The 18,770-nt window shown below is 40.0% G+C and overlaps 1 protein-coding gene across 1 annotated transcript; it reads left to right on the forward strand.

Moving 5' to 3' along the window:
• Window positions 1-5,066: 5,066 nt before the first annotated feature.
• LOC137282448 (NFX1-type zinc finger-containing protein 1-like) lies at window positions 5,067-18,435 on the forward strand. Its single transcript, XM_067814197.1, has 5 exons — window positions 5,067-5,130; window positions 8,047-8,107; window positions 8,568-13,773; window positions 13,933-15,388; window positions 18,204-18,435. Exons 2-5 carry the CDS (start codon window positions 8,070-8,072, stop codon window positions 18,299-18,301), a joined length of 6,798 nt encoding a protein of 2,265 aa, XP_067670298.1. The 5' UTR covers window positions 5,067-5,130; window positions 8,047-8,069; the 3' UTR covers window positions 18,302-18,435.
• Window positions 18,436-18,770: the final 335 nt, after the last annotated feature.

An 18,770-nucleotide genomic window follows, 5' to 3' on the forward strand; every position in this document is an offset into this window, starting at 1 on the left:
GTTATCAAGCGTTTCAGTGTAGATGCTAACACCGTTATCGAGCGTTTCAATGTAGATGCTAACACCTTTATCAAACGTTTCAGTGTAGATGCCAGCACCGTTATCAATCGTTTCAGTGAAGATGCTAACACCGTTATCAAGCGTTTCAGTGAAGATGCCAACACCGTTATCGAGCGTTTCAGTGTAGATGCTAACACCGTTATCAAACGTTTCTGTGTAGATGCCAGCACCGTTATCAAGCGTTCAGTGAAGATGCTTACACCATTATCGAGCGTTTCAGTGTAGATGCTAACACCGTTATCAAACGTTTCTGTGTAGATGCCAGCACCGTTATCGAGCGTTTCAGTGTAGATGCTAACACCGTTATCGAGCGTTTCAGTGTAGATGCTAACACCGTTATCAAGCGTTTCAGTGTAGATGCTAACGCTGTTATCAAGCGTTTCAGTGTAGATGCTAACACTGTTATCAAGCGTTTCAGTGTAGATGCTAACACCGTTATCAAGCGTTTCAGTGTAGATGCTAACACTGTTATCGAGCGTTTCAGTGTAGATGCTAACACCGTTATCAAGCGTTTCAGTGTAGATGCTAACACCGTTATCAAGCGTTTCAGTGTAGATGCTAACACCATTATCAAGCGTTTCAGTGAAGATGCTAACACCGTTATCAAGTGTTTCAGTGTAGATGCTAACGTCGTTATCGAGCGTTTCAGTGTAGATGCTAACACCGTTATCAAGCGTTTCAGTGTAGATGCTAACACCGTTATCGAGCGTTTCAGTGTAGATGCTAACACTGTTATCCAGCGTTTCAGTGAAGATGCTAACACCGTTATCAAGCGTTTCAGTGTAGATGCTAACACCGTTATCGAGCATTTCAGTGTAGATGCTAACACTGTTATCAAGCGTTTCAGTGTAGATGCTAACACCGTTATCAAGCGTTTCAGTGAAGATGCTAACACCGTTATCAAGCGTTTCAGTGTAGATGCTAACACCGTTATCGAGCGTTTCAGTGTAGATGCTAACACCGTTATCAAGCGTTTCAGTGTAGATGCTAACACCATTATCAAGCGTTTCAGTGAAGATGCTAACACTGTTATCAAGCGTTTCAGTGCAGATGCTAACGCCGTTATCGAGCGTTTCAGTGAAGATGCTAACACCGTTATCGAGCGTTTCAGTGTAGATGCTAACACCGTTATCGAGCGTTTCAGTGTAGATGCTAACACTGTTATCAAGCGTTTCAGTGAAGATGCTAACACCGTTATCAAGCGTTTCAGTGTAGATGCTAGCACCGTTATCAAGCATTTCAGTGTAGATGCTAACACTGTTATCAAGCGTTTCAGTGTAGATGCTAACACCATTATCAAGCGTTTCAGTGAAGATGCTAACACCGTTATCAAGCGTTTCAGTGTAGATGCTAACACCGCTATCGAGCGTTTCAGTGTAGATGCTAACACTGTTATCAAGCGTTTCAGTGTAGATGCTAACACCGTTATCGAGCGTTTCAGTGTAGATGCTAACACTGTTATTGAGCGTTTCAGTGAAGATGCTAACACCGTTATCAAGCGTTTCAGTGTAGATGCTAACACCGTTATCGAGCGTTTCAGTGAAGATGCTAACACTGTTATCAAGCGTTTCAGTGTAGATGCTAACACTGTTATCAAGCGTTTCAGTGAAGATGCTAACACCGTTATCAAGCGTTTCAGTGTAGATGCTAACACCGTTATCGAGCGTTTCAGTGTAGATGCTAACACTGTTATCAAGCGTTTCAGTGTAGATGCTAACACCGTTATCGAGCGTTTCAGTGTAGATGCTAACACTGTTATCGAGCGTTTCAGTGTAGATGCTAACACCGTTGTCAAGCGTTTCAGTGTAGATGCTAACACCGTTATCGAGCGTTTCAGTGTAGATGCGAACACCGTTATCGAGCGTTTCAGTGTAGATGCTAACACTGTTATCGAGCGTTTCAGTGTAGATGCTAACACCGTTATCAAGCGTTTCAGTGAAGATGCTAACACCCTTATCAAACGTTTCTGTGTAGATGCCAGCACCGTTATCAAGCGTTTAATGAACATGCTAACACCGCTATCGAGCGTTTCAGTGTAGATGCTAACACCGTTATCGAGCGTTTCAGTGTAGATTCTAACACCGTTATCAAGCAAAAGATAACGGTGTTAGAATCTACACTGAAACGTCACATCCACTGCTAGAAAGAAGTTGATTATCCATAAAAGTCTTCATCCTCATCATACCAACTTCTAAAATGCCACTTAAAGAAGTTATACTTAGGGCGTGTTTTCTTCTACGTGAGAAACCTACACAAAGGAATACTCACAAAACCTATGTACGAATAACAGTGTTTTAATGCAATTGTTTGTAATGGCAGAGGTCAGGTTGACAATTTTGCACTCTTCAAAACCATGATGATAAACGTGTTTTTACATTTAGAATTCTATTGTTAAGACAAAGAAATGTCACTGGTGTTAATACTGCAAGATGTCTTCTTTTTAACCCTTTCTGATTACTTCACGCTTGTTTACAGACGTAGATACAAGATTGTGAAAAACTGTACTTTGTGAAAGGTCAACAGTTTGTCGAATTTTAGTCTAAAACATTTATTTGCTTTTTTTATCTGCAATTATCAGAGTAGTTGTGAATAAATTAAGTGAACATATAACTATGGTCACCTATTTGTGCAAAGATTCATGCCATTACTTTATGCCGCTTATGTGTCCTTTTTAGTGGTCCGCTGCGATTTGATTGGAGACTACCGGTATTTCGGGCAATAAGAGAGAATGATAGTTCGCTGAACAGGGGGTGAGAAATTTTGAAGTAGAGCAGATTCATATTTGATTTGTCATTTATTAGCAACACTGATCATCTTCTGATAAAAAATTATCACTAATCCGCGATACTCTGTTATCTATACCAAGTACCGGTAGTCAGCTATTCATAACCAATACCTGGCAAAATGAGTTCATTAATAGAAACAGTTCATGCAGCTACAGGGGAGTGGGTACAGCTGACAGAACAGCCAGACAGACAGCTTTGGTGGTACATCCCTAATTACCTCTCCCAGGAAACCGAACTATACATTTTAGCCTTACAGGGACATCTGAAAAATAAATTTTAACCTTCCCGGTACGACACCAGAGGCATTAAGTAGTAGCTTGTAACAACAGGGGGCATGAGGAATGGGGGATAGAGGGGCGGAGTCGTTGGGTATGCCAAACCAGATCACTTTCATATAGATGCCACATCGTAACCAGCGGTTCAAATTTGCTTAATCCAAACTGGTGTGTGCGGATTTTAGTACTGAACGTTTCTGTTGCGTACATATAACAATAATATGTAGTACTGGTACGCTTCCATGCATATCTGTGTTTCAAATTTGAGTGAGAGTCACAGCGGCAAAATCTGAGGCATACCTTGCCTTCAAACCTTTTGCATATGCTGTATTCTTACATCATCATGTAAATTTATCAACCAGTGATCAAAGGACTGTAAAATAACAGATGTATCACAGAAAGTAGTATGCAGCGATAAACTAGATCATCATATGTAACGGTACAATATAAAAACACTCTCTCTCTCTCTCTCTCTCTCTCTCTCTCTCTCTCGAGAGAGAGAGAGAGAGAGAGAGAGAGCTTTCAAACACAAGTAGCATACATATACATGTGCGTATATTGCACAGTCACACTATGATTAATACAAGTCGCCAGAATATGTCAATTTATCCGTATTTCTGGACAAATAGAATGTCCATATTTAACATAAGTTACAAGAAGGACAGCGACGAATAGATATATAACGGGTTAAGGGCGATTCTACTGTTCATTAAAAAGCATACTGAACTATATTCGGTAAGTGGTAATTCCGAGTTTTATGTCTTGCGGGGCCTAGTTCAAAAAAGGTTTTATTTGATTTGTTTTATTACAACTGGAGACGCAATCTGAATGACAGTAGTAATGTTACACACGTTTCATCGAAATAGCTTTCCCATTTTTCATGGCGTACATATTTGTCGTTGTAATGAAGATTCTTATACAGGAACACCTTTCGAAGATCCGTAAAATGAAACCACTCATTAACCCAGTACAGTGGAAGCTGTCAACACCGGCATCCGTCTTTTCCAGCAGGTTGTCTAAACCGGCACAAAATCTAAGTCCCTTCCCTGACTTGTACATTTAACATCAGCTCTACAATCCAGCACATTGTCTGAAACGGATGATTTCTTCAGTCCCGGTGAGTGCCGGATTAGACAGATTCCACCGTGTCAGTCAAGTCTCAGTCTTGATTCACTTTCGATTCGATTTCCCTCTCACTGTTAGATTCCTCCAATACATATTTATTGCATTATCCGGCTATGACTGACACAAAGACGACATGAAAGCAGACTGCCTTTGCTTTTTCTTCTCATGATAACTGTGCGGCTTACAGCAAATCCATTCACATTGTACCGTTGTCCTGTGAAGCTGTTTAGCTGTAGGGCGAGGCAATGGGGCGTGCTAGTGGGTAAATCGCTCGCTCGTCAAGCAGTAGCCACGATTTCGATCCTCCAGATGGGTGCAGTGTGTAGTGCCCATTTTGGTGCCCCCGCCCCCGCGTGATGTTGCGCGAATATAGCTAAACATTGTAAAAGCATACTCTAAACACTAAACGAATGACTTTGGATGATGCTTATATGGCACTGTTACTCTTGCTATTTCCGTGAAGGTCTACATGGCAGTGATATTGCCAACACTCACTCACTCACTCACTTCACAAGACGCTCACACGAAGTCCTCGAAAACAGGCTGCAGTTTCTGTTTCTATTTTTGGAAACACGATGCATTATGCAGGATAGTCAGCGAATGAGTTTGGTTTTAAACCGTTCTTAGCAAAATTCCAGAAATATCGTGGACTTCACACGCTGTACCCATGTGGAGAATCGAACCCAAGTCTCCAACGCTTTAACCACTAGGCTCCTGCACCGCCCCTGAAGAAAACACAGATTGCTTGACTTAAACAGAAAGTAGCTGTAATTCCTGGATAGTGAGATGACGTCATAGGAATTCCAGGAAATTTACCCTGATAACAAGAGTGGTGTCAAAAGTCTGTTGACAAGAGCAACAGAATAGAACATGTTGTGAAACAGGTATGTGGACTGGTCGCAGACTTAACCGTGTATATCACTTTTATTTGTCCTCGCTTTGCTTGTGCTAGTTTCTAAATAACAAAGCTAGTGTCACTGCAAGCTTCCTGATTCTGATTTTGAATCTGTGAGTTAGTGTATAGGCTACTACAGCCAGATAGACCCTGCGTAATCTGGTGGTTAAAGCGTCCGCTCGCCAATAGCTTTTCCTGCTTTATATTAAATATGCACTGTAATGTTGTAATTCTATCAGTTAGTGGTATGTTGGTGCATGTTACATTACACATACGATACGTCCCTCCGTGTAATACCATTTTTGTTAAACGTGTAAATGATTTGGTATCACACGAGCGTAAGCAAGTTCGATACAAAATCTTTCATGAGTTTAATGAAACTGGTATTTCATGGAAGCGACTTTTGTATTCTGTTTATTACTTCCAACACAAATTGATAGAAACTGCGGCTACATTGTGGGGGCCTGTGCCAGCCATAACAATTGTACCATAAATGACAACATACAGCAATGAAAATATCGACTTGAAGTCTTACGTTGTTGATCACTGAAAACAATGGCGGCTGGTAGTATGAGCAAAGGTCAAGGTCAAATGTCGTCACTCACAATAGTGACGTCATCTGTGTTGTTCTATGACATGTCTATATTTGTAAAATGTGTGTCAGTGACCTCCGTCGTTTTGTTGTTGGCAGTAAATGCTTCTAAACCGATGCCGCTGTTTTTATTCATTTTAGCTCCTCGGGCAGTTAATGAAACACCTCGGGCTTCTGCAAATGATAATGCCCTGAAAAATAGCGTTACCCTTATAGTAATAAACGACTTTATTCAGTCATTGTACATATTATGTGTTAAATTTGTAACAATATGAATAAATTCATAAACATAACTTCATAGAATAGTTTGTGGGATTTAATTTAAATGTATGTCATCGGAAACATTTTCTGGGTTAATTCCTAACAAACAGACATAATATAAAGTTTTCTTTAAGGACTGTTGAATGAAAATCAGAAAGTTAGATAAGTAAAGTTAGATGGTACATGATCTGTCATGGGAAATAAATTTTGTCCATTTAATGTTATCAAATCAAGAAACACATATGTAATGTAATTCTACCATACACATGGCCGGAATTTTTAAGTCTCTGTAAATGACTAGTTATATTAAGAGCTTTAAGTGATGAAAACTCTTGTAAGAAATGAATCAATAAATTGACATATATAAAATGACTCACAACACTGACTGATGGACATATTTCACAAGGGGTAAATATTTTATTTCAAGCTATGATGACTGGTGTTTCTGATGCAACCGACTACTTGCTTACGTGTATGGCACTTGTATACGTATACATAAAAATGTGCGGCAGTGTCAGAACCGAAATTTAAAACCAAAATGGATTCAGATGAGTGAGGAACTGATGCTCTAAACCAAATTTATGTGTTTCTTACTAACTTTTGCATTCTATACGGAATTTCTTCAGTTGTCAGGGATTTGTAATAATAAAAAAATTCTCGATAAAGAACTTTCAGGGGATACTCATGCGATGGAGGTGCATCTCCGAATTATTTTATATTAAGATCGGTGGTAGTATAGGAACTATTCGTAAGAATTTTCATTATTTCATAGATGTCACGGCACCCGAGACTGGCACGGCTTCGTGTTCTGTCGTCGGAAATTCGGTGATAATATACTAATTTTTCATGTCGTTTTCCCCGTTATCTTCTATCCTGTCAATTCGTTCAGCATTTGGAAATTTAAACGAACGATGCTTTTCTCAACAAAAAGCAGAGCAAAACGTGTAAGTTAGTGGCTTTTCGTCGTAAAAGATATTTTTTGTTAGTGAAGGTGACCAAGGCAACGCGTAAGCTGGGTTCTGTCTTTACATGTATCAAGTTGTCGCAGCGCACATTGAGTCGGGAACCAGACCGGAAACGAGACGTTGAACCGTCATTTTAAAAGGAGAGTCCACCGACTCGCAACCAAACGATCGCCCATTGTTATGTCCTTTGATATCGTTGCCATGCGAGAGCATTACCAGTTATGGATGGGTTGTATCGTATTGATCCAACTGTGAATAATACGCATGTAGCTTAGTTGGTGAATATTATATTATTAAGTTTCGTATACCTTCTCATAACTTAAATCTCTCTGCGATATGGTGGCGACCTAGACATAAAAGAAAAGGGAACTTCAAACTCTTGCTAAACAAATGATGGTCAAAGCTGTTGTCCTCTTCTTTGAGGAGTGGAAACTGTACATCCAGGAAATTGTCAAGGTTCTTGCAACCACCGATGGTTTTGTTCTTCCTCAGGAACATGTCCTTTAGCATATATGTCAATGGCATTTGGTATTACGGATAGATCTCTAAAACCATCAGTTGTATTTCAGATTTGGAGATCCAGATATTGGTCAAGATTCCTGTAACCATCGATGGTTTTATGCTTTATCATAACTAGTACCAGGTACTAGGTCATATATATCAATGGTATTTGACATCATGGATAAGACTCTGAAACATCTGCTGTCTTTCAGATTTGGCGACCGAAGCTGGTGTTTTCCTCTGTTTCTATTTGTTTTGAAAAAATACTATCTTTTAAGAATGTATGACATTGAAAAGAAACAAATTCCAACGATACGCTAGTAATTCATACTTTTGTTTGTAAAGCTGTCACCACGTTATGCTACAATGTAAACTAGCATATGTCTCTGCTCAAGAAGACGTTAAAATAATTGATAAGGTAGGTTTATGGTTTGATTGTAGTTAATACGAAATGTGGAAAATGGGTGGTTTTGTTTTATAGTTATCATTCTTTGTTTTCTCGATTTGTCTTAGGGAAATGTGACACGTTTCAGACTGACTATAATTATCTGATACAAACATAATATACATATCCTTTATACACTAGATTCACAGGAGGAACGGAAAGTGATGGAAAGGGAGACTGGGGATGCGATAACTGATGGAAGGTAAAATAAAAAGCGTTTTCTGTAAAGCATTTCTGAATTTGTGTATTGCCTGTATTTACGTATAAAAAGTATTTCAGCTTAACTGATGTGTTTGGATCTCATGGAATTACCCCGGTGCAAATTTTCGAAAACGTTTGAAAAATGTGTTTTAACAGGCCTAACACACCCAGTTGATGTTTATTAATGGGATGGGGACTGCAGGTGTTTTAACCGTTAATGCTGAAACCCCTGGTTCGATGTTTGAAGTCCATATCTGGTGTTCTCCGCCATGCTATTGCTGGACTATTGCCAAAAGCAGCATAAAAATCACTTTGTTTCTGACCTCCGTGTCTTCACATCACCCCATGGATTATTGATCAAGATTCAGTCCGTCCTGACATAGCCGAAATACGCCATTACACAATATTCTAAACGCCATTTTCCAGAAATACGTTTACATATGTCCCTTTTTAACAATTAGGTGTGTCGCAGCACAACCAGATAAAGGAGGGGGAACATGTGAAGATAAAAATCAGAGTGTCAGAAGAGCAGAAGGAGATTTGAACGAAAGAGGCAGACAGTTTGATAGAACAGGCACTTGGAGCGGTGAAGCAGGTATCCAACGTCATGCCGGTTTCAAAGACTTGGAATTGCACAGAGATAACCACACGGGTCGGGGGAATACAGAATGCAAGAGTCTAAGCGATTGGAGAGACAGAGATTCTCGTAGTCCACACAGCAATCAGAATGGTTTCAAGAAAACACCTTTAGACGGAAACACAGGGAAAGTTGGAGGCAACTACGTAAGGGCAAACAATTGGAGAGTTCGACAATACCAGGGAGCAGATACTGAACAAGATGTGGGTTTCAAAAAGCTTGACAGACCCACAGATGGAAACCAAGGCACAGTTGATTCTACAAGTACAGACAACTGGAGGGATCGGTGTCCTGGCGGACCAAATAAGATGCAGCATATAGGCTTTAAAACCCGGGAAGTAAATTCAGATGGAAATAGCCAACAAGGCCCAGTTGATGCTACAAGTACAGACAACTGGAGGAATCGGTGTCCTGGCGGTCTAAATAACAAGAAGCATATAGGCTTTAAAACCCGGGAAGCAAATTCAGATGGAAATAGCCAACAAGGCCCAGTTGATGCTACAAGTACAGACAACTGGAGGAATCGGTGTCCTGGCGGACCTAATAACAAGAAGCACATAGGCTTTAAAACCCGGGAAGCAAATTCAGATGGAAATAGCCAACAAGGCCCAGCTGATGCTACAAGTACAGACAACTGGAGGGATCGGTGTCCTGGCGGACCTAATAACAAGAAGCATATAGGCTTTAAAACTCGGGAAGCAAATTCAGATGGAAATAGCCAACAAGGCCCAGTTGATGCTACAAGTACAGACAACTGGAGGGATCGGTGTCCTGGCGGACCTAATAACAAGAAGCACATAGGCTTTAAAACTCGGGAAGCAAATTCAGATGGAAATAGCCAACAAGGCCCAGCTGATGCTACAAGTACAGACAACTGGAGGGATCGGTGTCCTGGCGGACCAAATAACAAGCAGCATATAGGCTTTAAAACTCGGGAAGGAAATTCAGATGGAAATAGCCAACAAGGCCCAGTTGATGCTACAAGTACAGACAACTGGAGGGATCGGTGTCCTGGCCGACCAAATAACCAACAGCATATTGGCTTTGAGCCCCGGGAAACAAACTCAGATGGACATAGCCAACAAGGCCCAGTCGATTCGGCAAGAACACGAAATTGGAGGGATCGGTGTCCTGAGGGACCAAATATCAAACAGCATATTGGCTTCAAAGCACGGGAAGTACACTCATGCGGACAAGCAAGACAATACACACCTGGGTCTACAAGAACAGGCAATGGGAGAGATCGATGTTCTGAGGGAGTAGATATGAAAGGGGAAATTCCCACAGACAGAGAAAAAGGACAGCGTGAAAAAAATGTAAAAGGAACAAGTATCCAAAGATATGAAAACTCCGCTGGTCTGGTTTTGTCCCAGCTCAAAGAACTGACAGATAAGGATCCTTCTACTATTCTGTTGTTATTGAATTCAAGAATACATAGTTTGATGGATCGACCTACTCTTCAACCTGATGCTGTGTATACATTTGTAAGTCTCATAGCACAGGGCATCCAATGCAGAACTGAGTCCAGCAATGTCAGTAAACTGCTACTAGCTGTACACGAGTCTAACTTCTATGAACATGTTTCACATATTTTGGTGCTACTTGATACACATCTAACAGAAGAAGACAAAAGTCGATGCTTCCTAAAGGATCTGACAACCATTCTTTGTGAATTGTACATTCGACTGCCACATGCCTTTATGAAAGTAAAGGTACTTGGCTTGGAAGAACAGTTGATATTGGTAACCCAAAAGCTGCAAGGAAAATCCAATATCGTTGATGACGAAATTGTTTCTAACTTGAGTGAACTCCAGAAAATGAAATATTCAGCTCTTCAGAAATCAGTGACAGTTAAAAAAGAGGATATAGAGAGAGAACCGCCTGATGATTTTAGAGCTTTATCCATTCTACCAAGTACCAGTGATATCTATGGTAAGGAGGAAATATTCCTTAGAAAGAACAAAACCATTGGTGGTTACAAGAATCTTGACCATTATCTGGATGTCCAGTTTCGACTCCTCAAAGAAGATTTTGTCGGTCCATTGAGGGATGGTATTGGGGCTGTTGCTGGAAACACCAAGTTAAAACAAGGACAGAGGATAAATGACGTCCGAGCATATCATGGCGTACAAATTTGTAGCAAAGTTTATTCAGCCAGTGGAATATTGCACAGACTGCACTTTGATGTAAACGGTCTGCAGGAGATGGTGTGGGAAGACTCCAAGAATCTCATCTATGGTTCGTTAGTGTGCCTGCTGCCAGATAACTTTGAGACATTTATCCTTGCCACTATTACTGACAGAGATTCCAAACTTCTAAGATCAGGGATCGTAGATGTATCAATTGAATTTGGTCAAATAGGATATGACAAGAAATATACCATGGTTGAAACAACTGCTTTCTTCGAAGCCTATCGCCATGTGCTCAAAGCTTTGCAAGAGATTCAAGAGGGGGAACTTCCTTTTGAAAAGTATATAATTCACTGTGACACCAGTCAGGATTCGCCAAGACACCTAACAAGATGTACTGGATCATCATTATATGACTTGCAATCACTGAGAGTAAAAGCTTTGTCTGAACATATGGACAATTTTCCTTATGAATCTGCTACAGTTGTGAACATTTTGAAAGACGAAGATTGGCCTACTGCAGACACTCTCCTTTTGAATCCGCCACAGTATGAATCTTTGAGGAAAGCCTTGACCAAAGAATTTTCAATCATACAAGGTCCACCAGGAACAGGCAAAACTTTTATAGGTCTGAAGATTGCCAAAGCTCTGCTCCGTAATAGCCATCAATGGAAGAAGCCCATGTTGATTGTGTGCTATACAAATCATGCTTTGGATCAATTCCTTGAAGGAATCATTAGCTTTCAAAGAGAAGGGGTCATCAGAGTTGGCAGTAGGATTTCAAAAGAATGCCTTGAAGACTACTCACTAAACGTTATAAGGTTGAAAGAACGAAGCAAAAACATGAAGCGTGTCAGATGGGAACGCAGAAAAGCCATAGAATGGTTTCAAGTAGTGCTAGAGGATGCATATGTGAAACTGAAGAATGCAAGAGAGACAGTATTACATGAGGACATTCTTTGTCCATACATGCATATGTCTTATGACAAGTTGCTGAATGGGATGAAGAGCAAACTCACAGACCTTGAATTGGAACTTGGCCATGAAGTGGAATTACCTGCATGTGTTATGCAAGAATGGCTTGGAGTGGGAAAAATTGAAGCTACTGCACATTTGCCCCATGATGTATTTTCAGCTGAAGGAAAAATGGACAAAAAAGACGTGTCAGAAGATGGGAACGCAGCAGATGAGACAGAGAAGACAGAAATATATGAAACCGGTGGTTTTGCAAATATTGGGCCATCCTTTGAAGAGAGTTCAAAGGATAATCATCAAAAAGACAACAATGTTCCTTTTGGTACGTCAGAACGTAAAAGTTCGTCTGCTTCGAATGTGACCATCTATGGCTTCCAGTTTCTCAAATGCAAAAGAAAAAATGTGAAACAACGCATCCTAGGACAACTTAGGTCATCTGAGCGAATGGCAGAAGATGAAGCAGAACGAACTGGTGAACCATGGAGTCTGTCTATGCGTGACAGGTGGCGACTGTACAGATATTGGGTGTTCACATTTTGCGAAAGGCTCGAAAGAAGAATTCGGATCTATGAAGAGTGGTACAACAATGATTTGACAGAGTTAAAGGAATTACAAGAGGAGGAGGACAGCCAGTTATTGCAAGATGCCTCAGTGATTGGCATGACAACAACAGCAGCAGCTCGGCATCGACGAATGCTTGCCAAGATTGGGCCTAGAATCATCATAGTAGAGGAAGCAGCTGAGGTTCTTGAGGGACACATCATCAGTACTTTGAGCAAGAAGTGTGAACATCTGATACTCATTGGAGACCACAAACAACTGAGGCCAAACCCAACCGTTTACAACTTGGCAAAACGGTACCACCTTGATTTGTCCTTGTTTGAGAGGATGGTGTCAAATGGGATTCACTGTGACACTCTCTCTCTTCAACACAGAATGAGACCAGAGATATCATCATTGTTGCGCCACATTTATCCCAAACTTGAGGATCATCCATCTGTGTTTGATTACGAAAACGTGAAGGGTATTTCTACCAACATGTTCTTCATAGATCACAGAAATCAAGAAGAGACTGATGAACATATGATTAGCCATTCCAATGAATATGAAGCAGTCTATGTTGTTGCTTTGTGTAGTTACCTGTTAAAGCAAGGATATGACCATTCACAAATCACCGTCCTTACAACATATGCAGGACAGCAGCACAAAATAAGGAAGTTAATGAGGAAGGGTAATTTCCCAGATGTGAAGCTGACAGTTGTTGACAACTACCAAGGTGAAGAAAATGATATAGTTCTGTTGTCTCTTGTCAGAAGCAATCCTGAAGGAAGTGTGGGATTTCTGAAAATCGAAAACCGCATCTGTGTAGCTTTGTCTCGCGCAAGAATGGGGCTCTTTGTTATAGGCAACTTTGAGATGCTTGCTACGCAGAGTTTACTCTGGAAAGATATCTTGGAAGATTTGAACAAAAAGAAGCAGGTTGGACCTATCTTGCACTTGTATTGCCAAAACCATCAGGGAGGAACCGGAATCAGGGTTAAATGTCCAAACGATTTTAAAAAGGCTCCTGATGGAGGTTGCCTTAAGCCATGTGCGTTTAAACTTAAATGTGGTCATGTTTGTTCAAAATATTGCCATCCCTATGACCCTGAACACAAGGAATACCTTTGTATGAGGTCTTGTACTAAGATACTTTGCAGTAAAGGGCATCCATGCCCACAACCATGCCACGAGAAATGTGGACCATGTGTGGTGCCACTTCAAAAGATCGTCCCGTCTTGTGGCCACGAGCAGATCGTCCCATGTTTCCAGGATCCAAACACATTCTCCTGTATAAATGTTTGTGAGAAACTGTGCAGCAAAGGTCATTCATGTCCTCGACTGTGTCATGAGAAATGTGAACCATGTGTGGTGCCTGTTCAAAAGGTCATCCCATCTTGTGGCCATGAACAGATAGTTCCATGTTTCCAGGATCCGAGCACATTCTCGTGTAAGAATGACTGTGAGAAACTGTGCAGCAAAGGTCATCCATGTCCACGACTGTGTCACGAAAAGTGTGAACCATGTGTGGTGCCTGTTCAAAAGATCATCCCATCTTGTGGCCACGAGCAGACCGTCCCATGTTTCCAGGATCCACAAGAATTCCCGTGTCATGCAAATTGCGAAACGCGTCTTGACTGTGGGCACATATGTGGAGAAGCTTGTGGGAAAGCACATCGGTGCACAACAACAATTAAGAAGACATTTAGATGTGGACATGAGAAGGAGGTCTTATGCATTAACAAAGACACGGAAGAATGTAACGTCAGATGTGGTGAGACCCTTGACTGTGGACACAGTTGTGAAGGTAACTGCTACAGGTGTCATGAAGGAAGGCTTCATGTACCATGCCAGAAGATGTGCAAGGAAATACTGATCTGTGGCCATGATTGTGGCTCTAAGTGTTCACACTGTCCTCCTTGTAGGATGGCATGTGAAAATCGCTGTCCTCACAAAAGGTGTCCTAAATTTTGTGGTGAAATTTGTGAACCATGCAGTGCTCCCTGTGAATGGAAATGTGAACATTTCAAATGCACTTCGCTCTGCTATGAGCCTTGTAACAGACCACCCTGCAATGAACCATGCAAGAAGAAACTACCCTGTGAACACCAGTGTATTGGCTTGTGTGGCGAACCATGCCCAAAACAGTGCAGATTTTGCAACGCTGCTGTAGTAAGCAGTGTGAGCGGAAAGCCGAATGCAAGATTCATTTTCCTGGAAGACTGCGGGCATATTGTGGAAATTACTAGCCTAGACAGGCTTATGGAATCTACATCAGACCAAATCAAACTGAAGGAATGCCCGCAATGTAAGACAGTAATCAGATACAATATGAGGTATGGCAATGTAATCAATTCCATACTCAGAAAAGTGGATGTTGTCAAAAGGCAGTGCAATGGACAGGCAGAAATGGTTCTGGACACAGAAGAAAGGATGATGATTGAAGTGCTGAAGGATGAAGAATGCGAGGGAAATACAAAAGAAATGATGCTGCGTCAAGGATTTACCAACACTGTGGCAGGTCTCACTGCACTACAAAACCAGTTTACTCTCTTAGATGAGCTTACAAAGATTACCGATGAATATGATCGTTTTGTCGGTTTAGAAGGCGTGGCTGACTGTATCGATCTGACCATTAAGGAGACTGAACTATTCCGCAAATGGCTGTTGATACGAAGACAAGCCTTCAGCAGGCAAGAGGAATCAGATGCTCAGAAAGAACTGCTTAGACACAAAATGATTATTCACATGTTGGACTTAGAATTTCTTCTCGGTGCCAAATCTAAAGACAGTGACATACATGGTTACATGCTGATTCTGAAAGACATCCTTGTTTCTGGCAAATCGTACTCAGGTGAAAAACAACTCAGGGTTGAAAGAATATTTGACAGACTTTGGGGTATCGTAAACATCAACTTCTCAGAGGAGATTGACAACACAAAGGTGATGATTACGCCAACAACTGGAATTGCATCTGGTCACTGGCTGTCCTGTTGCCATGGTAAGTATAAAGTTTGAGATCTTAAAACGAAATAAGTAAATTGTTTTTTTTTCATAACAACTGATTTTCTGTTAATTACACCTTGATATTTCTGTAACAAATTACCCATGCATATCATTCCATTTGCGTTATTATATACGAGATTGCTTCCGTAGCTTTTATAACGCGCCTGGACATCTCCATTTTGTTTTGAACAGATGAGGGGGAGAGCAGGAATGATGTTTGGTCTTTATTGCATGGATCTACAATTAGTCACCCAGAACCTGGAACCATGTTAGATATTATGACACATAATCAAACAGGTCATGATTGGTGTCCACTGATCATAGTTTACGTTAGTGATCTTAGATTATATGTTCTTGTTTGCTTGTTGGTAAAAGCATCATCTATAGTATGAAGGCAAATGATGTAAAGTCGATGAAAATTGAACATGCATGACTAATATTATGTATCTGTTCGAGAAACATCAACTAAAGGACAAGGTATGATAGAGGCCATTATTGGCCCACAACATGTCATGATTATCAAAATTTTACAACACAATAATTTTAGCATAAAAGGAGCTAAACTAATTGTTGAAGTTACCTCCAATTGCATTTTTATGTTTTTAGTGTTGTTAGTTTTCCTCTTTGAAGACCTCAAAGTTAACATATTTTACAATATCTTCTAGAAACCTACATTTTCTGATTTTCAGAGTGGTAGAAAAGTGTGAGCAAAAGCGTGACCCATCCCAATTTTTTCACCACATATGAAGAGAGTAAATTAGAATGCACACCTAAAAAATTGTGGTGGGTCACGCTTTTGCTCACATCAAAATCTTTAAAAAAGTACATTTTTGCGGTTTATGAAATTGCCCCATACAACATCTCAAAAAATAAACATTGACATAAACTAACATCTTTAAAAACAATCCATCACATTTACACATCTGTGCCATGATGCATTATATTTTGAATGGTTTTGTTATCTAAAATACACATATCAAACATCTTTATTAAAATTTTCAATATCATAAGGCACTCACAAGGCTGGTTTATGAGAGGTAAACATTGGTTTTGGGTTGTTGGTCTGTGCTAGAAAAGTAAGAAGATGTATGAAGATTTTCAAAATATGATCAAGCAGTACTGTAAAGGTGAGAATCTTTGTTATTATGTAAGAATTTGATCATAGTTTTTCTATCATCTGTGTATCAAACACCTTTGAGTCCCCTGTTACTGTCAAAATAACACTGTCATTCAACAGGATTGCCATATATAAACATATGGATTTTCCAAGACCTTATGTACCTTGATGTTTTCAATGACATATTAGATTTAACCAAAATGACTACACTTAACTGTATGAAAAGGATTTTTTAGCTAGAATAAGAACACTGTATCAAGGTCTAGCAGATGATGAACACAAGCAGACGTCAAGTCATACATAGTTGTAAAGTGTAATATCTAAGCTTAAATTCACACTGGGAGGCAAAGGATTATGTAGCCTAATGGTTGCAACAGTGGACTTTTTTGTTATCAGACATGCAAGTTCAAATCCATGTAACTTTTCTTTCTTTTTTTCAAAGTTTGTTTATCAAGTCTACAATGTTTAATTAAACTGTTTCGCATCAAATCCAAATATTGTAATTTGTTTTCATAAGTTTGGTAATCTATGTTACAACACTGGTGAAATAAGCTTTAATTAACATCATGTAAATCTTTTCTTGAGACACACTGACCATTCACCTTTTCAAGTCAGTCTAGTTGCCTTTGTTCCCAATATTTTAAATTCATATTTTAGATATTTTGATCTACTTTAGGTTTATACACTTTTGAATACTGCAGTTCTTGAGAGTGAATCACATACTGAGATTGATGACTGTGTGAATGAAAAGTAATAGTGGATGTTTTTTATCTTTAAAGTGGATAAGTAGTGAATAATTACTCTGTGAAGTCTTTTGAATACTGACTTTAACACTTGCATGGTGTTGATATGAACCTGCACTTACAATGAAATTTCACCTGAAATGGTCCCCTTTGAGGTCAAGACCTGTGATTTTTAGTGCAACATGGTTGGCTATTGTATTAACATATGATGATTGAGATGATAACTGTATATTTGCTAAAACTGGTTGTAAATGCTGACTTGTAACACTTACTAGCTGGAATGAAACTGTGCCCAAAATGTAGCTTTACCCAAATCAGGCCCCTGTGATTCTTAGTACAACATGTTTGTCATCATGCTTACATGTTGTACAATGAACCCATGGATTACATTTGCAAAGAATGCTGTGAATAATGACTGAGTTTTGGGGACACAATTGGCAAGTAATTGAATTAACAGTGTTTTGCAACCCTAATTGGGCCCCTTGTGGTTAAAACAGTATGATTGACATTGATATGTTTTTCAGCATGACTACCTGTCGTAAAACTGCGGTAATTTGTATGTAAATAAAATGACAGTTGTAAATAAGCCATTATGGCACACTGATATTTCAGACTTTGTGTTATTTTTCATGGGAACTGATAAAACCCATTCTGGGCCCCCACTGCAGTAAAATTACACCTCAGAACATATAAAATATAGCATTTTTATGCAAAGCTAACTTGTCTCTAAACAAATAACATGTTTTCAGCCAATTCTGTTAGTGGGCCAAAAACCACCCTTATCATACCTTGTCCTTTAGGTCATATAGTCTCGTAGGACGAGAAACGTTCTACTGGATATATTATTTTCTGGAATGTCAGTGCATTGCACTGTTCTACAAGGGTAGATGTTTTCATAGAGTAGTATGGAGTCATGTTTTATTATTCAGTGACTATTCTTGCAATTACAGGGCATGTCTATTCAATAGGTGAAAGTCGGTATGGCTCCAAGCGTTTCTGCCCCCGGTGTAATCAGAAGGCATCACAGAATATTTTGAAGATGAATTGATTATTATTATCATTATGTGACTTATACTATGAAGAGGCTGGTGCGAAACCAAACATCAACATACGTGTTGTGAATATGGAACTGTTTTCTACTTCACTTGCACGTGGCAGTTCCTATGTGATGTTGCAAGAACTGGCGAGAGAACAGAGATGGAGAGGTACCGACTCTGTATGTGCAGTGGTTTCAACAGCTGTGCTACGCTGCGCCCATAACGCATGCGCAGTGAATAGTTTCACGGAACTTGAAACAGTATGTATGCCCGGAGTATGAGGTCTTGAGCAGCAGTCTAATCTTGGTTGTTTAAATAATCTAGTCGTCACGTAAAAACAACTTGTTGATTGTGGTAAGCAGTCTGTGTCACAGAGAAAGCTCAGTGTCTGGTTTATTGACACCTATGTGTCTGCCTGCTGTCTGCTAAGACAACATACACGGCTTCAATCACTGACCACATGGTATTTGAACTATACGC

This window comes from Haliotis asinina, chromosome 4 (genome assembly GCF_037392515.1).
Source record: "Haliotis asinina isolate JCU_RB_2024 chromosome 4, JCU_Hal_asi_v2, whole genome shotgun sequence".
NCBI classification, from domain to species: Eukaryota; Metazoa; Mollusca; class Gastropoda; order Lepetellida; family Haliotidae; genus Haliotis; species Haliotis asinina.

What these genes read in the sequence shown, in the direction of transcription:
- LOC137282448 (XM_067814197.1), top strand. Translation starts at nt 8,070, where the DNA reads ATGGAAAGGGAGACTGGGGATGCGATAACTGATGGAAG. An exon ending in GATGCGATAACTGATGGAAG is followed by an intron (nt 8,108 to 8,567) that starts GTAAAATAAAAA and finishes TTTAACAATTAG; the next exon opens with GTGTGTCGCAGCACAACCAG. An exon ending in GTGTGGTGCCTGTTCAAAAG is followed by an intron (nt 13,774 to 13,932) that starts GTCATCCCATCT and finishes CCTGTTCAAAAG; the next exon opens with ATCATCCCATCTTGTGGCCA.